This window comes from Strongylocentrotus purpuratus, unplaced genomic scaffold, assembly GCF_000002235.5.
Source record: "Strongylocentrotus purpuratus isolate Spur 01 unplaced genomic scaffold, Spur_5.0 spur5_scaffold_1, whole genome shotgun sequence".
Taxonomy (NCBI): Eukaryota; Metazoa; Echinodermata; class Echinoidea; order Camarodonta; family Strongylocentrotidae; genus Strongylocentrotus; species Strongylocentrotus purpuratus.
This window is the reverse complement of record NW_022145594.1, coordinates 31,247,749-31,272,028: the sequence shown is the minus strand read 5'-3', so window position 1 is coordinate 31,272,028 and position 24,280 is coordinate 31,247,749. Positions and strand designations below refer to the sequence as shown.

The following is a 24,280-nucleotide window of genomic DNA, read 5'->3' as shown; positions in this document are numbered from 1 at the left end:
GGTGCATGGGAGTGGAGATGAAGGCAGGAAAGAGAAGAAAGAGCATGATGGAGGAAAGGGAGAAGAGACGGAGGGAGAAAGGGAGAGAGTTGAGGGTGCATGGGAGTGGAGGATAAAGGGAGGGAAGGGAGAGAGAGATGAGAGTGCACTGAGTGGAGATGAAGGCAGGAAAGAGAGAAAAGACGGAGGGAGAAGAGGATCAAGGGAGGAAGGGAGAGTTGAGGGTGCATGTGAGTGAAGATGGATGCAGGAAAGGGAAGAAAGAGCATGAGGGAGGCAGGAAGAAGAGACGGAGGGAGGGGAGGATCAAGAGAGGGAGGGAGAGAGAGAGAGTTGAGGGTGCATGGGAGTGGAGGATAAAGGGAGGGAAGGGAGAGAGAGAGAGAGAGTTGAGGGTGCATGGGAGTGGAGATGGAGGCAGGAAAGGGAAGAAAGAGCACGAGGGAGGAAAGGGAGAAGAGACGGAGGGAGGGGAGGATCAAGAGAGGGAGGGAGAGAGAGAGTTGAGGGTGCATGGGAGTGGAGGATAAAAGGAGGGAAGGGAGAGAGAGAGAGAGATGAGGGTGCATGGGAGTACAGATGGAGACAGGAAAGATAAGAAAGAGCATGAGGGAGGAAAGGGAGAAGAGACGGAGGGAGTGGAGGATCAAGAGCGGAAGGAGGAGAGAGAGTTGAGGGTGCATGGGAGTGGAGGATAAAGGGAGGGAAGGGTTTGAGAGATGAGGGTGCATGTGAGTGGAGATGGTGGGCAGGAAAGAGAAGTAAGAGCATGAGGGTGGAAAGGGAGAAGAGACGGAGGGAGGAAGGGAGAGAGACAGTTGAGGGTGCATGGGAGTGGAAATGGAGGCAGGAAAGAGAAGAAAGAGCATGAGGGAGGAAAGGGAGAAGAGACGGAGGGAGGTAGGGAGAGAGTTGAGGGTGCATGGGAGTGGAGGATAAAGGGAGGGAAGGGAGAGAGAGATTAGGGTGCATGGGAGTGGAGGATAAAGGGAGGGAAGGGAGAGAGAGATGAGAGTGCACGTTAGTGGAGATGGAGACAGGAAAGAGAGAATAGACGAAGGGAGGAGAGGATCAAGGGAGAGTTGAGGGTGCATGATGGGATTGGAGGGAAGGGAGAGAGAGAGTTGAGGGTGCATGTGAGTGGAGATGGAGGCAGGAAAGGGAAGAAAGAGCATGAGGGAGGCAGGAAGAAGAGACGGAGGGAGGGGAGGATCAAGAGAGGGAGGGAGAGAGAGAGAGTTGAGGGTGCATGGGAGTGGAGGATAAAGGGAAGGAAGGGAGAGAGAGAGAGATGAGGGTGCATGGGAGTACAGATGGAGACAGGAAAGATAAGAAAGAGCATGAGGGAGGAAAGGGAAAAGAGACGGAGGGAGGGGAGGATCAAGAGAGGAATGAAGAGAGAGAGAGAGTTGAGGGTGCATGGGAGTGGAGGATAAAGAGAGGGAAGGGAGAGAGAGATGAGGGTGCATGTGAGTGGAGGTGGTGGGCAGGAAAGAGAAGCATGAGGGTGGAAAGGGAGAAGAGACGGAGAGAGGAAGGGAGAGAGACAGTTGAGGGTGCATGGGAGTGGAGATGAAGGCAGGAAAGAGAAGAAAGAGCATGATGGAGGAAAGGGAGAAGAGACGGAGGGAGAAAGGGAGAGAGTTGAGGGTGCATGGGAGTGGAGGATAAAGGGAGGGAAGGAGAGAGAGAGTTGAGGGTGCATGTGAGTGGAGGATAAAGGGAGGGAAGGGAGAGAGAGATGAGAGTGCACTGAGTGGAGATGGAGGCAGGAAAGAGAGAAGAGACGGAGGGAGAAGAGGATCAAGGGAGGAAGGGAGAGTTGAGGGTGCATGTGAGTGAAGATGGATGCAGGAAAGAGAAGAGAGAGCATGTGGGAGGAAAGGGAGAAGAGACGAAGGGAGAGAGAGAGAGTTGAGGGTGCATGGGAGTCAAGGGTGTCGATTTGTATCCGTGGTTGGGGGGGATGATAGGTGCCAAAATATTTTCGGCAATGGATCAAAGCAATCAAGAGGTAGAAGCTTGTGGCAGGTTGCACCCCTCCCCAAGGGCATAGCCAGGAGAGTTACAGAGTGCGCGAAGCGCGCTCCCTAGGGGGTTGGGTGCAGGGAGGGCCCTCCCCCACGAAGCGCGGAAGCTTTGAGGTTTCATTAACTTATTAGAGAAAGAAGACGATTCGTTGGACCGTTCTCGACTCTTAATCCTTGTTTGAATAACGTTCCCCTTCCTACGCGCGTAGCGCGGAAGCTCTGACGGTTCATTAGATTATTAAAGAAAGAAGGCGTTTCGATGTACCATCCTTAATCCTTAATGTTTGAATGAAGTTCCCCTTCCTCCGTGCGTAGCGCGGAAGCTCTGACGTTTCATTATATTATTGAAGAAAGAAGACGATTTTATGTACCATTCTCGACTCTTAATCCTTAATGTTTGAATCAAGTTCCACTTCCTCCGCGCGTAGCGCGATAGCTCTTACGTGTCATTTGATTATTAAAGAAAGAAGACGATTCGATGTACCATTCTCGACTGTTAATCCTTGTCTGAATTCAGTTTTCCCCCTCCCGCGTGAAGCGCAGAAGCTTTGACGTTTCATTAAATGATTAGAGAAAGAAGACGATTCGTTGTATCGTTTCCATGTCTGAGTGCAATTCGCTCCCGCCCTCCCGCGCGGAAGCTTTGACGTTTCAATAAATTTTTACTCTTAATCCTTGTCTGTATTTATTTTCGCCCATCTAGCGCTAAGCGCGGAAGCTTTATCGTTTCATTCAATTATTAGAGAAGGAAGACGATTCGTTGTACCGTGTCCTTGTCTGAGTGCAGCTTTGACGTTTTAATAAATTATTAGAGAAGGAAGTCGATTCGTTGTATCGTGTCCTTGTCTGAATTCAGTATTTCCCCTCCCGCGCGAAGCGCGGAAGCTTTGACGTTTCATTTGTTTATTACTCTTACTCCACGTCTGTAATCACTTTCGCCCATCCCGCGCGTAGCGCGGAAGCTTTCACGTTTCATTAAATTATTAGAAAAAGAAGATGATTCGTTGTATCGTGTTCTTTGACGTTTCATTTAATTATAACTCTTAATCATAGTCTGAATTCAGTTGCCCCCCTCCCACGCGAAGCGCGGAAGCTTTGCCGTTTCACTATATTATTAGAGAAAGAAGACGATTCATTGTACTGTTCTCTATATTAATCCTTGCCTGATTTCAGTTTCCCCACATGATGTACGTATGGAACGTTCGTTCGCAAATCTTTGCATGCACAGCCCGAGTGGTGGGTAGCATGTTATCTCCCGGCAGTGCTTGTCGCAATAGCTTCTGGAAAGGAATTGTATACTACTGTTAGTGTTAACGGCCACTATTTAGGCCCATTAGTGACTATACAAAATATATGCTCTTCCTGGCTATTTGGTAATTGTGTCAGTTTGCAACAGAAATGGGGAAACGCGAATTTGTTGAAAATCATGTGATATCACGAACATTTATAAATCACTTGTATGAAATACGCCAGTGACATAGGCCTACATCAGCTTTTCAATAAAACAAAAATAAGTTGTGACATAATAATATTTCTCCAAAAATGAATTTTTTAAAGGAAATATCAGGAAATAAAATGAGTGAAAAAAATAAAAATAAAGATACAATGACGTGAATTTTAAAAAGGTGAACGCGGAAACAACATAACAACTAGTGAACTATCTTATAAGTCATACTAATGTCCGAAAATCTTTCTCCTTGTCTCCGATCTCATCACGAATTTGTCACAGAGTTCATTTATGTTTACATTGTCCAGGATTGTCTGATGTGCATTGCAGGTGGTACTTTTGCGCTTCGCGCTTAACATTTAGCTCGTTGCTTTTTAACGCTGCGTCTTTGCATCTGGCGCACTGCATTTCTATGATGCTGTTGATTGAACAAAGTGAATAAAGTCATCAATTCCTGATGAAGCCGTATGAACGAGAATTCAATTTATTCTTGTCTCATATACGGTTGTCTCATTTACTTCGTTCGTATATATGTATGTATTATGAAAATGAGATATTAATGTGTATATTGACGGTCATCTTGCGAGTAATAACCATGAACTACTCTCATCGGGCTCTCATTAATTTCTCTCTTTTTTTCTCTTTTTTGAGGGTGAATTATTGGGGGGGGGGGGTGATTGTACAGGCCATCCCCCCCACCTGAAATATTGGGGGGGATATATCCCCCCCCCCCCCATCCCCCCCCCCATCCCCCCCCCCCCCCCCGGGATCGACACCCATGATGGGAGTGGAGGATAGAGGGAAGGAAGGGAGAGAGGGGTGAGGGTGCACGTGAGTAGAGATGGAGGCAGGAAAGAGAAGAAAGAGCATGAGGGAGGAAAGGGGGAGGAGACGGAGGAAGGGAGAGAGAGAGAGAGTTGAGGGTGCATGGGAGTGGAGGAAAAAGGGAGGGAAGGGAGAGAGAGATGAGGGTGCATGGGAGTGGAGATGGAGGCATGAAAGATAAGAAAGAGCATGAGGGAGGAAAGGGAGAGGAGACGGAGAGAGGGGAGGATCAAGAGAGGAAGGGAGAGAGAGATGAGGGTGCATGTGAGTGGAGATGGAGGCAGGAAAGGGAAGAAAGAGCATGAGGGTGGTAAGGTTGAAGAGACGGGGGAAGGGGAGGATCAAGGGAGAGAGAGTTGAGGGTGCATATGGGAGCGGATGATAAAAGGAGGGAAGAGAGTGAGGGAAGGGATCAATGGAGGAAGGGCAAGAGATTTAGAGATGAGCTAGGGTGGGAGTGGGGGATGTGTAGTGAAAGAAGGGCGAATAACGGTCTACAGTGAGCAAGATAATAGAAAGGAGAATGTCATAGCATTATGACAGATTGGATGTAGAGCTAGGTGGCCAATTTGTCCCATCATGTGGGAGGAAGGAGAGAAAGCATTTGAGAGGGGGCTTTAGAGATGTTGGTAGCTATTAAAATGGAAAAGGGTACAAGCTTAATTGAAAGGGAAATTTAGAGCATGTGAGAGGTAGAGATATAGATCAAGGTGGATAGAGATGGATAGCCAAACTGGGACAGAAACATGATAAATAGAGCAAGCAAGAGAGGAGAGAAAGGAAAGATTTAGAGTATGTCAGAGGGTGTTTTCTTTTAGCGGGTAGGTACATTCAGTGATAGTGAAGTGGAAGATGTGACGTGGCAAAGAGCGGGCATTTTTTTTGTATAATAGGAAAACCTATATGAACAGAAATACCTATCTGGGAGTTTGCAGCATACATGTACCGGTATATGCAGTGTATTATGCAATGGTCGAATACAGGCGCGTACGCAGGGGGGGGGGGGTGTTTTGGGGGTTAAATCACAGAGTACCGTCATGATGAAGATGTTTTTTTCTTCACGTTTATGCCTTTTATACCAATTATTGATACTGAAATTTTACCTTGTTAATGATTATGAATAATTATAGTAAAGATAAGTATAGCCAGTGTAACAGGGATTTTACAAACAATAAACATTAAGAGTCAGTTTCTGTTTACAGGCTTAATACTCAGTACGATATCAAATCGTGATTTTTCTTTATCATAATCTGTGTTAAGAGGAGCTTTCACAAAAGAGCATCCGAGCCTAACCATTTCTCTGCAGAAGAGTCACTGACGGCGGTCTTGAGGATGAGGGTGTCATCCTCTAGAAGATTCTTGGCGGCGATGCCTTCACGCTGGACATCATCCTCGGCTTGGAATCGTTCAGCATCCTTCATCGTGCGTTCGATGTCGTCTTTGGACAGTCTCTTATCATTAGAGATGGTGATCCCATTGCTGCGACCCGTGACCAAATCCATAGCAGTGACGGTTAAGATTTCATTGGCGTCAATGTCGAAAGTGACTTCGATCCTGGGGACGCCATGAAGAGCAGGAGGGATCCCGGATAACTCAAACTGGCCGAGGTGATTGTTGTCCTTGACCATAGCCCTCTCTCCTTCAAACACCTGTATAGAGACACCCGGTTGGTTGTTCGAGTAGGTAGTGAATCTCTGAGATGCCGTCTGGTTGGCACCATGGTGTTCCTATCAATGATACTTGTCATCGAGCCAGCCGCCGTCCCGATACCAAGAGACAGAGGAGCAACATGGAAACAGACAATATCTTTGATCTTGTGCACATTGGCTGCATACAACGCTGATCCGTGTGCTACAACTTCTTCAGGGTTTATGGACATGTTGAATTCCTTTCCGTCCAGGAATTCTTGAAGAAGCTTCTGGATCTTTGGGATTCGTGTCGATCCGCCAACAAGGATTACTGTATTTATCCTCTTCTTGTCGATCTTTGCATTCAGCATTACTCTTTCTACCGGCTGCAAACACTTTTTAAAGAGATCTGAACACAGTTCCTCGAATTTTGTTCTGCTAATGCTAGTGTAGAAGTCAAGGCCTTCGAAAAAAGAGCCAGTTCCAACTTCGATACAGCAATGAGTGCTGCTGGATGCACGTTCCACTGCTTTACGAAGGCGATGTAGTGCTCTGGAGTTAGTCATCAAGTCTGTCTTGTTCCTGCTCTTGAATTCCTCAACGAGATGGCTGACGAGTCTGCTATCGAAGTCCTCTCCTCCGAAATGTGCGTCTCCAGCCGTCGTCAGTAACTCGAATATCCCATCCTCAATTACAAGGAGTGATACGTCGAATTCACTTCTATCGAGATCGAAAACAAGAACATGCAGTTCTCGACCGTCAGACTTCTCATCGAGACCGTAGGCGTCGGCGGCAGCGGTGGGCTCGTTGATCATCCTGAGGACGTTAAGACCCGTGATCACCCCTGCCTCCTTGGTCGCCTGTCGCTGGGCATTGTTGAAGTAAGTAGGAACAGTGATGACGGCATCGGTGACCTTCTTGCCAAGGTTAGCTTCTGCTGTCTCCTTCAGCTTGGTCAAAACCATGGAGCTGACCTTTCCTGGAGAGAGTGTCTTGGTTTCTCCAATGTGCTCTACCTGCAGCATCGGCTTGCCGTCCGTGTTGATGACAGTGAAGGGCCAGTGTTTCATGCCTGACTGTACAACGTCGTCATTGAACTGTCGCCCAATTAGACGCTTGGCATCGAAGATTGTATTCTTTGGATTCCTGAACAGATACAGAAAAAAGAAAATAGAATTGCCTATCACATAGGCCGACATACCATGTTCTGGTATTACTTAAGGCATATCACAACTTTTGTAGTTTGGAAAACAATGTGCTTCTTCTGATACGGCATTTGCTCTGGCAACATTCATCTGGGCTCTGCTTTGCCCAAGAATTATAGGCAGGGCTTGGATAGCAGTTTGTTTTAGGTTAGGTTTACTACTGTATTACAGGGGCAGATCCAGGATGAATGAGAGGAGGGGCGGCATGTCAACATGGAAAGTGCTCAAAGGATTTACGACACGTGCACCTGTCACCAGTGGCGGATCTAGGGAGGGGGCCCCCTCCCCCTGGCGCAAGGGGGGGGGTGGATGTCGATTCGGCGCTAAATATTTTCTCAAGAATTTGGAAGAAAGAAGAAACAAAATTAGTGCTCTTTACCCTGCCTTCAGGGGTTCACGATCATTTGGGTCCTAGATTTCCCTTTGAAGACAATTTTTTTCAAATATATCTTTCATGGAACAATGTCACACTTCATGAAACGTGCACTAAATCTCAAACCACTTACTCTGACATCTGATCCTTGGCCGCATCTCCAATCAGTATCTCCCTCTCTGTGAAAGCAACGCAGCTGGTTGTGGTCCGGTTTCCATAGTCATTGGGAATGATCTCTACCATCCCATTCTTGAAGACTCCTACACAGGAACACGATGTACCCAAATCAATCCCAATCGGTGGCGTTTTCCTGAAGCCATTGTATTTTATTTTATCTCGAGCTGTCTGGTTCCAAATATCAACTTTGAGGATGTCCAAAATAAGCGCGCCTGACTTTTTTTCCTGAAATAGTTGCCGCAATAAATTCGGAAGTATCCGGATGTTTGGGCTAAATTCTATATTTCTATACTTGGTGATAATTTGCAGAATAGTTTATTCTGAACAGTTTGATAGTCGAAGCTTCAAGTGAACTCTGACAAAGCGACGATTTTTCTAATTGGCAAAATGTTCGTCATCTATTTGTATGCAGCACTTCTTTCGTATGACGTTGTGCACATTAAGTGACAAATCGACGTTTATATCAACTTGTAATGAAATGTTCTTCCAATTCTAGAAGAGTATAGTCTTCATGTTTAACCAATGTGTTCTGCGCCCGAAAGTTACTGACAAAATGAACAGCGTTTATAATTTTATGTGATAATAGCAAGCTTAATATGCCTATATGATTATTGTCCCTTGGCTAAACTACATGTATTAATTGTTGTGTAAAAGAAGACGGTGTGTTATACTGGTCTATGATAGAATTTATCCCGATATTTCATTGTTTGTTTGAGCGGATTTCCGATCGTGTGATTGTTTTTTTCTCATTGTAAACGCAGCACTTCCGATATGCTGGAATATTCTCGATTGAGACAGGAAAAATAACAACAATTAGGATGTTCGAATTTCAATGATATAGAGCATAAAGTATATACAGAGTATAGCACATACCCCCCCCCAAATCCCCAGCCTCGGGGGCCTTGTAGCGGAGGGAATAAGGGGGGGGGGGAGAAAGAGAAAAACACTGCATAGTACCCTCGAAATCAACAACAGTAAACTAAATACTATTTAAACCCAAAAGGTGTTGAACATCATCCGCATTACACAAAAGGTACTTTCTCAAGAAGGTAGTCTAATCAAACTGTAAACTCGTGAGCTGCCCCTACCAGTGTATTCTGTTTTCTCTCCTCACTTTTGTAAAGTCCGTAAAGGTTAAGTCAATTAATAATCGTCAGAATGCAGGGTTAAACTTTCTTAAACATGCCTTTCAGGAAATATTTTGGCCATCAAATCTGCCAGCAGAAAGAAAGACGGACTGAATTGTATTCCTACTAAAAGTTTTTAATAAGATCGCAAAAGACTTATATACTGAGAACCAGTGGCGTAGCGTGGGCTCAGTCGGGGGGGGGGGGGGGGGGGCAGTCTTTAGTCTACGAGATCTGTACGTTTTAAACATTTTTTTTGTCACGGCACCCTTTTAAGAATAAAAAATAGCTTTTTGTCATCCCGATCCCAAACCCATCACATAAAATTCTTTTTTTTCACATTTCTCTGGCACTCGTTATTTGCCATATGCACACGAACGGGCATATTCGATTTTGGGAGCGAGCGAGCAAAGAAAATGATAATTTTTTAAATGGTAAATAATTATTTTGTAATCAACACACTAGATATAATAATGTATGCGGGCACCTCAGCGAGGAATGTACATGAATACAAAAACTCATATATCCGGTCCCCTCGATACATGAATATGAGGATATTCGGCCATCTCATTGCTTAGAATTATCCTGATGCTAAATGGTGCAAGCGAGTAAAGCGAATGAGTGTGGGAAACGTTATTTCGGTAGGAAAAATATAATATATATTTGGGTACCTCGCTGTCAAATAGAAGGGCATTCGGGCGCCTCGTTGCCCATATGTCGAGATGTATAGGCACTTGGCTGCCTTTATCATCCTGTTTCTAAACTTTGCGAGAGAGCGAAGGTAGTGAGGAAGAAAGACTCATTAACATCTTCAAAATGCTACTTCCCAGTGTAATTAAAAACTGTAGATGTTTCTAATCTTCGGTTTTTATGAAATCGACTTTATTCCACCAACATTAAACAAGAAATATATAACATGAAACGAGGAATCATAGCAAAGTTCTCAAAACATGGACATCGGATGGACATGTCGTCGCACTCCTTCCTGCCACCGGTGGGAAGACAGTGACTAAGGGAATCAGAGACTTTGAGGACTTGAGAACACTTTGATATATTTTTTTTCTTTTTCTTTTTCAATCAATTTTATGAATAAATTTGTACCGACTCTTTTTTTATGGTTAAATATCCATGCAGTAAATGTAATAAAGCAGTAAGGAAAAACCAAAAGGCCCTGTTATGTACTTCGTGTACAAAATGGGCACATATAGTATGTGAAGGAATTCCTAAATGCAAATACGATGATACGAATGAATCTTTTGAAAATTGGCAATGTACTGTATGTACTCTGAAACATTTTCCCTTTTGGGAACAAGAAGATATCTCTCCCGTAGAAACTTATCTTGGATATTCTCATCTTGCGAATATTATACATGATTCTACTTCGAATGAAGATAATAGATACAGTATACTTTGTGATTTTACAAAGGAAAAGGGCATTAAATTAGCACACCTTAACATAAGAAGTTTAAGAAATAAAGTTACAGATGTAAAACAATTTCTAATGTCAAACCCCTTCGACATTTTAGGACTATCCGAAACATGGTTGAATGAGGATTTTTCAAATCATATGATTTCTATCGATGGTTACAAAATTGAAAGAAATGACAGGGATGGCACTGGCGGTGGTGGTGTAGGATGTTACATTAACGAGAAATTTAATTACTTAAGAAGAACAGATCTTGAAACAAAGGAGCTTGAACTCATGTGGCTAGAAATCAAAAGAACAAGTAGTAGTTCGATTTTTGTTGGTATTTTATACAGGAAACCTTCCTGCCCAGGTACATTTTTTACCGTCCTTGAAGGGAATATTGAGAAAGTAATGTCATTGTCAAATAATATTGTTTTGCTAGGTGATTTCAACTGTAATATGAGAAATGATAATACATTGTCTAAAAATGTTAAGGATATTTGTCGTATTTGTCAGCTTAATCAGTTAATCAATGAGCCTACACGAGTTACACCTCATAGTAGTACACTCATTGATTTAATACTTACCTCGAATTCTATTGCTAACTTGAGGTCCGGTGTAATGCCCATTGGTTTTAGTGACCACTGTTTAATATTTTTAGTCGTAAAAGGCAAAAATCCAATGCTTCATTCGAAAATATGTAAATTTAGATCTTTTAGGAACTTTAACGAAAATGAATTTCAAGAGGACTTGAGAAATCAAAATTGGGCTGAGTTTAATGAAGAAAATGTTGAAGTTGATAAAATGTGGTCTAATATCAAATCGGTGTTCACAATACTAAGTGATAAACATGCACCTTTTATTTCTGTCAGAAGAAAACGTAATGGAGTGCCTTGGATTACAGACGAATATATTACTTTGGCACGTGACCGTGATTACTATAAGAAAAGGTATAAAAAGACAAAATGTGATTGTTGCTGGGAAAAGTTCAAGTTTTATAGAAATAAAGCAAATAACCTAAACAAAAATCTTGAAAGAGCGTATTATAAAAATGAGTTCTCAGAATGCGGAAATGATTTAAGCAAAAATTGGAAGGTTTTAAAAAAACTCTTGCCTTCAAGGCAAAAGGAGGTAAGCAACACAATCCTAATTGATGATGAAATAATAACTGACAAAGTAAAGGTGGCAAGTTTATTGAATGAAACTTTTAATAATGTGAGTTCAAATCTACAAACTGGTACATGTTCTAGCATTGTAGATGATAATTTCAATTCTTTACAAACGTTATCTCAAACCAATTTTTCTTTCGAATTTCAAGAAATCAAATCAGAATTTGTTAGAAATGAACTACGCAATATTGATTGTAAAAAGGCTATAGGAATGGATGGTCTACATCCCAAGTTACTCAAATTATCTGCAGATATCATTGCAAAACCACTGACCATATTATTTAACCAATCATTAAAAACTTCACGATTTCCATTTGATTTCAAGATTGCAAAAATCACTCCGATACACAAAGGAGGAACGTTTAGTGTGGATAATTTCAGGCCCCTTTCAATACTGCCCTCTTTGTCAAAAATTCTAGAGAAAGCCGTACATAAACAATTGTATTCTTACCTTAACCAAAATAATCTATTATCAGAACGTCAGTCTGGATTTAGACCGCTTCATTCCACAACCACATGTCTCACAGAAATTACTGATTACCTTCTTGATAATATGAACTCAGGTCAGATTACTGGAACAATATTTTACGATCTTAGGAAAGCGTTTGACGTTATTCCACATAAAATAATACTTGATAAATTAATTTTTAATGGCATGAGTAACAAGGTGTGTGAATGGTTTAAATCTTACTTAATTGGTAGACAACAATATGTTACTATAGATAATCATTGTAGCGAGTATTTAACTGTTAAATCCGGGGTGCCACAAGGGTCAATTCTGGGCCCCTTGATTTTTTGTTTGTATATTAATGATATCAATAATTTAACATTTCATAATAATTCCAAAATATCACTTTATGCTGACGATACTGTCATTTTTAATAATTCTAATGTTTTTTCTGAAGTTCAAGAAAATTTACAAAATGACTTTGATTTAATATGTAAATGGTTTGATATAAATAAGATGTATATACACCCTCAGAAAACTATGGTGATGTCATTTGGATCAAAAAGAAAGTTGGAGAACAATCGTCTCTCAATTAAATTAAATGGTACAAATTTACAGTGTGTCGAAACAATGAAATACCTAGGAGTTATACTTGATTCACAACTTACGTGGTCTGAACATATAAAATATATAAGTACTAAGATATCTCGTTCTATTGGATGTATTCGTCGTATAAAACGCCTAATACCCCATAAAACTCTTGTAAACCTCTATTTTGCATTAATTTTACCACATATCGACTATTGTTGTACTGCTTGGGGAAACTGCTCAAAGACAAATTTATCGAAACTGCAAAAGTTACAAAATAGATTTGCGAGATTGATTTTAAATAAGGATTACGACACACCACAATGTACACTTCATACGACTTTAAATTGGCAATCGGTCGAACAAAGATTAAAACATCACTACTGTTTATTAGCTTTTAAAATTATAAATGTCATGGCCCCAACTTATTTAAAATCACTTATAAATTATAGCACCTTCAACTACTGTACCCGCTATTCCTTAAATGCTCTACTTGACATCCCATACCCCAAAACCGATTTCAAAAAAAGATCATTCTCATATAAAGCAAGCACCCTATTTAATAAACTTCCTTCCTCAATCCAATCAACCAAATTAATTCAAATATTTAAGCGCGGATGCCAATTGGCAAAGCATTTATTATAGTCGAATCTCCGTTCTTATTTCCCTCTACCGGTATAATTATTTTTCTTATGTTATATATGTTTGTACTCTATATTATGTCAAATAATTATGTCAATGTTTAGTTTTGATGAATGTTATATTTTGTATATAATCCTTGTATTTTTGTATATCGCACATTTGTTATGTTAGAGGGCGTACTTGGAAAGCAGTTTTGTTAAACTGAATGTACCTACCCTCTATTTTAAATAAAACTTGAATAAATAAATAAATAAATAAATAAACATTTCTCCAGTGGCACCCCTAGATGTCTTGCAGCACCCTGGTTGAAATACGCTGTTCCAGATGGTCAACATTTGAGGGGGCAGATTGACCTGGGCCCCGTCTTACAAAGAGTTACGATCGATCCAAATCAATCGTAAGTCCTCCAATCAATCGCAAGTTTGCAATTTCCTATCTCTTATGTACATAGTTACGATTGATATCAATCGCAAATAAGTTACGATTGATATCAACTCTTTGTAAGACGGGGCCCAGGCCGGGAGGGGATTTACGCCTTGCCCCTTTAGAGTGGAAAAATGTTGCATTTTAAAGTGAAACGGACACAAGTACATACTCTCTTTGTCTCTTTTCCTGTGTGTCTTCTATCTTTCACTCCAATCTCCATTTCGTTTTCTTCTCTGGTGTACACTACATCAAGGATACAGATCTGAACATTCAAAAACATTTTCGATAATTTGACTACAAATTGGTAATACTAGGGAGATGTGAGTTTTTACTGCTAAAATCTACCTAGTAAAAAATCATTCACAAATGCTAGCATTAACACAAAGAGTTAAATGAGAATCCCTATAGGCCTACTCTAAATGAGTAATAAAGATACCCCAACAAAGGAGGGAAACAATTTGTCATTGACTGGAGAAGCAGGGAAGGGGGACCTTTGCACCACACAATTCCTATTTAATTAACAACATTTTATACCATTCCAATTTACAACATAATGAAGAATATAATAACAAGGAAAGATTGCACATAAAAACTGGCAGACCAGATGTGAAGGAAATGATTAAGATTGTGACCAATGACCATAACTCGCAGCCACTCGATTACAACAAATATGTCTTTGATCTCAGCTATTCAACTCATTTTTAGCTATTACCGCCGGGCATGGCGAATTCAGCCATAATATGTCACAAAAACAGAAAATATCCAAGGTTTCAATAGAAAGGAGGAAGTAATAATACATCAGTTGAAACTAGGGAAATATAAATTCAATTATGATCGGCACATTATTAATCAACATAAAGATGGACTATGTATTCATTGTAAGGTTTCAGAAGCTATAGAGCATTTTTTTTACTACAATGCAAGAAATATAAATGAGTAAGAAGGATAATTAATGCAAAGACGATTGAAATGTAATACGTTAGATTTAGTAAAATTATTAGGGAATTCATCGGATTTTAGAGTCCTCTTAGATTATATTAAAGATACAAACAGATTTGAAATTTTTGTATAGATATAGTGCGCTTTCCTCTGTGAGTATAATGATTGAAATGTTTGATTATCATCAATATTAAAATCATAAGGATGACATCCTTATGATTAAAATACACGACTAATGGTGAAGAGAAATGAAATATAATTAATCTTTCACAGTAGCACTTCGCTGAGACGGGTGAGCCAACTCTTAACTCGAAAACAGAAGTCTGGAAAGACAGAGCCCCATCAGTAAAAGTGAGCCATGCCATGAGATCCAGTTCGACAAGATGAACATGCACCAAAGAAGGAACGCCGTGGCGCAGATAATCTGTCAAGATTGAAGAGCGCCAGCTAAACGCCAATAACAACAACAATCATACAATTTTAGGGGATTCCCTATGAGGTAATCATAAGAACGCGCGCGCCCGCACGATATAGGGCGCGGCCGGCCGTGGACATCATAGACAAATACAGTAGTGGCATGCATTACGTGCGCAACGATCCCGATGTCACAGTCTTATTTTCAGCTAATTTCCCGCTATTGACGTAGAATCTTGATTTCCATCATCCATGCAAGCTGCCCAGGCTGTAGACAGAAATGACACTTGCGTGAATAGGAAACCACCATTCGCTCGATCGGATCCCTACAGTACAATTTCTTTCTTGAATTATTCCCATCGGCCACCAGGCCATGCCACTCCACAGGTCACACGTTAGCCTGTAGGCCTAATCTGTAGTAGCGCTTAACTGTAAACAAGCTTGTGCATGCGGATATCGGATGAACGAGTGGTTTCCAAAACCACGATATAGTCATAGAAAATAACCATCTGGTGAGTATGGGGTTATTTTTCTTATAACTAACATTTGTCAACCTTCTATAAGGCAATTTGCTCTTTATTGATGACCCATTCTCACAGTGTCACTCGTAATTTGCTGTTTGTGTATTTTATTTTACGTTTACCCGAGAGTCTGCAAGAATGCTGTTGATCTCACACAATGACACATATCTGCATTACTATCCTGGCTGTGTATTAAAAGCTGTTTTATTGATTCTCAACATTTCAAACACCACTGTACAAAACTCAACTGAGTGATTTCACTGAAAATCGGTACTTTAGTGATAATTGATGACACCTAAATATGAGTAAAATACCATTTTTTCATCTTACCATCTTACGAAGAATGCACCATCTCCTACCATCCGAAGAGCCCTTATAGTGAGAGCCCAATTACTCACATCCACCTACTTGACACAATGCCGTCTCTTCACGCTTAAAGATAAACTTGACTTCTGGTAATGCGATTGCTTTGTGAAAGAAAAGGTGTGGAATGTATCAGAAAAGTTGATCATATAGCATGTAAGTAATGGTGTGTAATGCAAGGTTCTGGAGTCATCAAAATTGTCATAAATTTGGCAGAGTCTTGGAAAAGTAACAATCACTTACACAGAAAGATGTATATGGGACAACACACATGTTGTCGGGGCTAGTACTACCCTGATTTCCTTATCTTTCTATGCTCATTACTCAGCCAGTATACATTTTCTTCCAAAATTGTTTGGCACATGACATTTATTTGTAATCTTGAACATTCAGTGTAAGTTTCGTTAGATTCTGTGAGAATTCATTTTCTTTTTTTTACCAGAACTCAAGTTTATCTTTAAGAAATCACCTATCTCTACATGCCCCCTTTGTAAAACCAATGATGAGACAGTGGAGCACTTTGTTGGAGTCTGCTCATACCTAGCCCATCTTCGTCAGGATTTCATCAGCAAAGTCAAGGAATGCCTCGTGGATTATCCCATCTGGTTAAACCTATATAAGGATGATGACCCACAGCAATTTACCCCTCCTACTCTGTTACCCCTGCATCCATGCCTGCCTTCCGAAATTCATAATAACCTACTTCTACTATCGCTCTTTTTCCTACACAAAATTGAAGCTTCTCGTTCTAAGACTCTCCAAAGCTCCTAACCGGTCGGATTTTAAACATTTACTTTATTTGGACTCCAGGAATCTCCAAAACAGTGGAGGGATCAACTAAGAAGAAGAAGAAGATGTTAAAAAAAAAATACCCGGTAGTTTAAAAATTCAAGTTGAAAGTCTAGGGTCAAATTTGCCGATCAGCCACACCGGCTTTAGTGTGTAGCCTACATTGGTATGCAATAGAGTGTGGTGTGTGTATTGTGTGTTATACCTGCCTCTCAGCAAGTATGCAGTGCTAGAGGTCAATACGCATTAGCATTGACTCTATGCTTTGCTGTAGTGGTTGAGCTGAGTGTATAGTCGAGCTTGGAGTTCAGACTTTTGTATTTATCCTTCTCATATCTTTTTACAGGCATTGTTGTCGTTTTTGGTTTCATCAGAGTTTTACAACATAATGAAGAATAAAATAACTAGGAAAAAACCTGGGGCTAGGGTACATTACGAAGGGTGCGAAAGCTTTTGTCCATGAAGCCTTACATATGTTTAAACCTAACTTGTTTACGGTAAACCACTACGAAAGAGTCTCAGCTACCGGGAAACTGTAGAATCTCGCTTTAGAAACCACCAGATGAAATAATTGAAATATCAAATTGAAGAATAAGAGTTGTTCTAATTAGCTCGTAAATATTGCAGTTGTCAAATTCTTGTTACCCTGTTTTAAAGCCCCACTGCACTACTTTTAGCTACTTGCACCCTCTTGCCAAACTAGTGAAGAGGGGCTTAATAATATGTGAAAACTGAGCGAAATGAAGTGCCATTTTTTAGAACTGAAAATATATTGCAGTAGGCAGGCCTCTCGCCAAGAAATTGAAAACGCGTGGTACGACCCCCCCCCCCCCCCATTTTTTTTTTTTTTTTTTTAATTTTTTTTAAAGAACTTCTTCTTCTTCTTCTTCTTCTTCCTTTTGAGTACAGACCTTTTACAGAGTATTATCGTACTATACTGGGGATGTGCAGGTGGACAAGTATTACAAGTCATTTGATGAATTTTTATCATGGTATTATATTCCGGGTCATTGTCATATTTACCCTTGCACTAAATAATCTAAATTATCAATGTTATTCTATCTGTCTATGTTGGACTTTGTGAAATTTGTTATCCAATGTTACGAAGAAAACAAAATGAGAATGATCCTAGTTGTTTGGATTTTTTAAAGCTGTAATTATTTTCGTTACCGGTATATTAAAAACAATATTGCATTTTCTTATTTTCACAAAATTTGCAGTACCGTACTAAAATTTCTGCAAGTCTTTTACTTTATATTTGAGTAAAATAAATTCTCTGTCTCAAAATGAAATTATACACCTGTCAATGAAACTTTGATTCAAGGTCAACACACACACAGACTAGGCCGCTGCGCTAAGCTATGTGCACACAATACCATACCTGCCAACCCTTACGAATAATTCGGAATATTCTGTTTTTGGAGATTTCTAGGACCTGAAAATCCGGAATACCGTATTTGCCGGCATAAAGGCCGCAGTATTTTTGGAAGAGAAAATATCAACAAGTTGGGGTGCGGCCTTTACAGCGAAAGAGTAAAAAAAAAAAAAAAACTTGAGTCAAAACCAGCACAAATTTTGCACATATGGGACTACGAACGGTACAATAACTATACCACTATGGTACAGGACATTTCAACACATCTTACCGACAATTTTATCTTGCATTGTTGACATGAATAGGAAAATAAATTGCTAAACCAACATTTGCCGATGGATGTTGATCTAAGTTTGTGCCAATGCATTGCAAAATAAATTGGTATGGGCCGGTACTGTGAAAATATATTGAAGTTGCCTGCAACTTGCAACTGTAAGTCAATCAAGTTTACTGGACCACAGCAGCCACAGCGTAAAACAGACCATCGATGGCTCATTTTGCATTTATGGTATGCACGCCTTTTCCTTCAACAGATTCCCTATTTCCATTCTCACCAGTGCCTTTTTTCATATCTGTTGAGGCCTTTTCAGGTGCAAGAAGTGCCCCATTTCTGATAAGTGCCTACTTTTCCTTTCTCCCATAACATGCACCCCTAATTTAAAGTGACTTTTTCTTTAATATTCATTATAGCTTGCTCGCTACGCATGCTCACGTTTGTAGTTGTTATAATTATGTTACCTATAAAAGAACTGTTCAGTCTTTCTTTTATATTAGACTGTGCTTTAAAATTCTATCAGAGTTGTTTTTTGTCCTCATTTATATGATTTAATTTTTCGCACTGGGACCTCACAAACTTAAATTTTTTGCTTTCTCGCTCAAAAATATTAATATAAATATAAATATTAATATTAATATTAATATTGATATTCAGACCGTCACACCCAAATGCAAACTTTGTTGCTTAGGCAGTATCTTGTACCACATAAAGAGAGAAAATGTCATCCCTGGTAGTGTAATCACAATCATGACGATGTAGGGGTATAGTTCAATGTCTAAAAAATGGTGTGTTCACTTTGGGGTTTCCCTTTGTTGGTGCCCTCCCTCACTTTGGAAGACGCTAAGACGCCCCTGCTATATATCATATATGGCTGTGACCTAGTGCCCTAAAACTTTGCAATTTGTTTCAAAACTCAAAATTACCAAAATTTCAGCTTTTCAAAAACGTCCTATGATGGTGTGCTATCCATAATATATTATGAGCAGTGCCCCAATGGAGAATTAGAAGGAAAAAACAATATTTTTTGTACGTAACAAACAGAAGAGTTGTCCATGATTACGACACAATCCACAGACCAAATTACAAATTTGAGATACACATAGATTTAGTATTCTCATATTTAAAACATTCATAATTTCTTATTGAGTTGACTCAATTTCATTTCAACTTTCACCAGTTTCGTTATTCAAAATGTCTGCTTTCTGTAAGAGCAGTTATTAGCTATTAGGATTGGATTTTCATTTAAAACCTGACTTTAATGTCCTGGGGGTCAGTTAAACACACCGACTCACAGCCTTGGCTATCGAAGACAAAAAAATAAATAATATTAAAGAGAGAAAGAATTTTGGGAGAGAAGCATCCCCCCCCCTCCCGAGATCTGGTGCAAGTGTGTTTTTAAACTGTTGAAATCTATAAATTCCACCATTTACAGCTGTATCTGACATCACCATGCTCTTGTGTCAATAGGCCATTTTCGTAATGTAACCAAATTTAATGCATACGTCTTTGTAAAGTGCCTCAATACAAATTATTTTATTCACCTGATGAGAATAATAGTATTTCAATAGACAGAATCCGAACTGCATACATTAGTTGTTGCCAGGTTGGACAAACATTATGGCTTGACCTACCTAGCAACACTTAATATATGCAGTTGCATTCCGACTATTGAAATACTATTAATCCTATCAGGTGAATGAAATAATTTGTATTGAGGCACTTCACAAAGACTTATGCATTACATTTGGTTACATTACGAAAATGGCCTATTCCCATAATATTATTTCTTTCTATATACACCCTATACAATCAGCATATTCCCAATATGATATTTAATTAGCTTTACTAGTAATCATAAACCCTTTGAATATATATATATATATTGTCAGAGATGGGTACATCGCCCCCCCCCCCCCCCCCCCCCGAATATAATACATTTCTATGTGGTGCCAAGTGTAAAACATGTGATTCTGTCACAAAATAAATGTTTTGTCACCAAATCAATCTCACCATTTGATTTTGTCACAAAAGCAATCTCACAAATTTATTTTTATCACAAAATCACTTGATGAGATTGCTTTTTGTGATAAAACATTGATTTTGTGACAGAATCACATGTGTTACACTTGGGGCCCCATACATTCCAGCCCCTTTTATCTTTAAATATAGTTCAGTATTAAATCACACATGTCAAGTCAAGAGGCACATATTTGGATAAGGAAAAAAAGTTTTAAAAAGTAATCCATTTTATGTACACTGTAAATACATGCCACTTTAATATATGCATAGTAAGTAGAATCCCCTTTTTATGGTCAATTACAGGAAGTCTTGCTGGGGTTATCATTCATGTACCTTTCCAGCGGACTGAGTTTCTGTCGAATGAGAAGGACGTCTTGCACCATGGATGGATTCTGCCTTCTCTATCTGCTCATGATCCTCCTGATGAGATCTGGTGATGTTGAAACCAACCCTGGACCAGACAGGTCAGTCTATATGTATTTGAACTTATTTCCAGTTCTTTATTGCAACATTAATGAGCAGTAGGGATATTAAGTATTTTTCTCACTATTAAACCATAACACCACATACATGCATGCCAATTTTTCTTCCATATTCAAGTGCACTGCTCAATGAGGTATAAGTCTTGTGTCTGTATGCTTCAATATACCTTTGAATAAATCTCATCAGTACATGTAGCTTAATAAAATCAGATAGGTATGCTCATGAAGCTGCAGGTACTAACAGTGCTCAGCTGTAGGAGCTAGTGTACATATTTGCAGGCTGGAGTAGTTTATTCTTCCATGTACTTAGTTGTACAGTCTGTTTTGCCCAAAAGCTGATCAAGAACTGAATTAAACTTACAAAGTAGAGGTGCTGACATGAATGTACAGTCGGGGTTACAACACAATAAGAGATACTTAATAAAAATGTGTTTTTATTACAGGATTGTCAGTGAGGAGGAGTTTATAAAGCTGTCTAAGATGATTGAACCTACCTACTACAAAGAGGTGGGCGTTAACCTGGAGATCCCCAATGCAGAGCTTGGTCAAATCATTGTGCAGCATTTGCTAAATACAAATGATGCATTGATGACAGTGTTCACAAGATGGAGAGACAAACAGCCTCTAGGCACAGACATCAGGGCTCTTCTTGCAGAGGGATTAGAAAGAAGTAACTTAGGGTCCCTCTCTGGCGAACTACTTGCTGGCAGTCTAGTCCTGAAGCAGACAGGTGAGAAAAAGAAGGAAATCATGTCGGCTGCCTGCATGAAGGCCTTTACTGCCATTGATAATGTATTGCTCTTGCAGGCAGCCAACAAACACTGTTTTGACACTTTCTCATTTGGTACAAATAGGATTATTTTATAGCAGGACATCCCAGTAGACAAACAGCCCACAAGACTGATACTGCTTGTAAGTGTCGGCTTGCATGGTGATGTAGATATACAGTAGGTTTGCGGTTGCACCATGTGTGAGAGAGAGAGAGAGAGAGGTTTGAGGAGTCCTGAAAAGGACTCTGACTCGGTAATCTTTCTTGGAGGAGTGTAGTCCTGAAAAGGACTGTTTGTTATCTTTCTTAGCATGCAGTTCTCAGGAGAACTATAGCGCTTGGAGAGGATGAGTGGCTCGACGTTTCGAACAGGTTGACTATCCGTCGTCAGGAGTGGAGAATAGCTGGCGTGCGTGAGCTTAAGTCACCGGGGTGCGGACGTCAGGGAAAAATAGTAGACCGTGTCGGCTTGAGTCATCAGGGAGTGGGCATGGATGGTCGGGCATTGATGGTCGGGCATGGATGGTCGGTCATGAAATACATGACCTCATGTACTTCTGCCTCAACTTCCTTCAAATGGCGAGACAATTACTACCAGCAACTTCAAGGCGCAGCCATGGGATCGCCTCTTTCACCGGTTATAGCCAATATCCTCATGGAGCACTTCGAAACAACGGCACTCCAGACTCTCTCACAACGCCCTTCTCTCTGGCTCCGATATGTCGACGACACATTCGTCATCTGGCCACATAGCAGACCTGACTTAGACCACTTTCTCGCCCACATCAACCAGCATCACCCGAGCATCAAATTCACCATGGAGACCGAGCAAAACAACAGCATCCCCTTCCTAGACGTTCTCGTTACCAAATCACCATCCGGCAAGCCCGCTCATCAAGTCTACAGGAAACCCACACACACCGATAGATATCTTCACTACAGATCCTTCCACCATCCATCCGTACTACAATCAGTCCCCAACGCCCTCATCCGCCGAGCCCATCAACTCAGCGATGCAGACCATCTAGACCAGGAAATCCAGCATGTCACCACAGCCCTAACCAGCATCAATTACGAATACCCAAGACATAAGATCAAATCCAAGACTCCCGCCAACAAGCCCGCAGCTAACTCCACCCCTGAAGAGAACCAACCCGCAGCTACACCACCGAAGCAAACTATTGTTCTTCCCTATATCGGTCAAGCCTCTCTCACAAGATTCAACGTATCCTTCAAGCAGCAGACATCCAAGTTCGACACAGTTCCTCCAACAAACTCCATTCGATACTCCACTCCCACAAAGACAAGCATCCAAACCACAAGAAAGCTGGAGTCTACAAAATACCATGCGAATGTGGAAAAGTCTACGTTGGTGAAACGGGGAGAAATCTGGAAACAAGACTCAAGGAGCACAGAACCAGCTTCGGACTCAGCGATTGGGATAAGTCCGCCATCGTCAAACACGCCCAGCAACACGAACACACCATCAAATGGGATAACAGTCATCTTATCTCCATAATGAAACACCCGCCGAATCCGAGAAGCCATCGAAATTCACCGCCACAACACCGTGCCCCAAGACTCAGGACTATACATCAACGACATCTGGAAACCTCTCATCAACAAGTACCCGGTCACTTCTCCTCCACCACCGCCTCCAGCACCGCCCTCACCACCCCGACAGACACCGGTACATCAACCACCGCCACCCGCCGAACCCTCAAAGCAGCCGCCAGCCTCACAGCTACAATGCACAGCAGACGACAACAGACTACAACGCCGCCTACGTCGGGGACACACACAGCGTCTCGCCGACAGCACCCCCCACTCATCAACTCGAAACTCTCCTAAGTCCGCAACCCGGAGCCTCCAGCCCAGGCGGACAGTCAGACGAATTACCAGCCGACCATCCATGCCCACTCCCCGATGACGTCCGCACCCCGGTGACTTAAGCTCACGCACGCCAGCTATTCTCCACTCCTGACGACGGATAGTCAACCTGTTCGAAACGTCGAGCCACTCATCCTCTCCAAGCGCTATAGTTCTCCTGAGAACTATATGCTAAGAAAGATAACAAACAGTCCTTTTCAGGACTACACTCCTCCAAGAAAGATTACCGAGTCAGAGTCCTTTTCAGGACTCCTCAAACCTCTCTCTCTCTCTCACACATGGTGCAACCGCAAACCTACTGTATAAGACTGATACTGCCGGTCTGTTTAACCCTTAAAATAGTTGTCAGAACACCCATGAGAATGACAAGTCTGTCGCATGGGCTGTCAGTCCATGGGTCGTTGGTCTCATGGACCTTCTAACAACTTTTCAGATGGTTCGGTAGACAGATATTGTCGGTCTTGTGAGCTGTCGGTCTCATGGGCTGTGGCCATTAATACATGGCTACAGACCCACTCATTTGGTAGTTGTGTATTAAAGGGAGATGATGAAATTAGTTTTACATTAAGCTATACAAGGATTATCATTCAAATTTCTTGGCATTTCAAGCCCAGCCACTTTCTGACCATTTTTTTAAAGTCATGCTCATCTTTTGACACCAAGCTTATGAAAATTGTACCATTTCAGAGTCGTTTTATCTTTTGTGACCTTATAATGTCAGCCCCAAAATGGATAATTTCTGATTTTTGTGTACAAAACAAAAGGAAATCTACATTTCTCTCATTTCTTTCTATTTCGAGTGGAATTGTTCTTTGAGCTATAAAATATAAGCTTTATATGGTTCATCATTATTGTCCATACTGTTAAGCGATGGAAATTAATGATATTGACATGTTACTTTATGGATACATAAATAGATGTGTATATACCTTCATACCTAAAGACAAAT

The 24,280-nt window shown here is 40.9% G+C and overlaps 2 protein-coding genes and 1 pseudogene across 2 annotated transcripts; 2 read left to right on the top strand and 1 right to left on the bottom strand.

The window, feature by feature from the left end:
* Positions 1-5,570: 5,570 nt before the first annotated feature.
* Positions 5,571-10,849, bottom strand: LOC593590 (annotated as a pseudogene).
* A 4,145-nt stretch (positions 10,850-14,994) lies between these two features.
* On the top strand, positions 14,995-21,539 carry LOC115921323. The gene is made up of 3 exons (XM_030978686.1): positions 14,995-15,358; positions 20,494-20,654; positions 21,116-21,539. The coding sequence occupies exons 2-3, from the start codon at positions 20,518-20,520 to the stop codon at positions 21,537-21,539; spliced, it is 561 nt and encodes a 186-aa protein (XP_030834546.1). The 5' UTR covers positions 14,995-15,358; positions 20,494-20,517.
* Positions 21,540-22,057: 518 nt separating this feature from the next.
* On the top strand, positions 22,058-22,960 carry LOC115921322. The gene has a single exon (XM_030978685.1). It carries the CDS (start codon positions 22,058-22,060, stop codon positions 22,958-22,960), a length of 903 nt encoding a protein of 300 aa, XP_030834545.1.
* Positions 22,961-24,280: the final 1,320 nt, after the last annotated feature.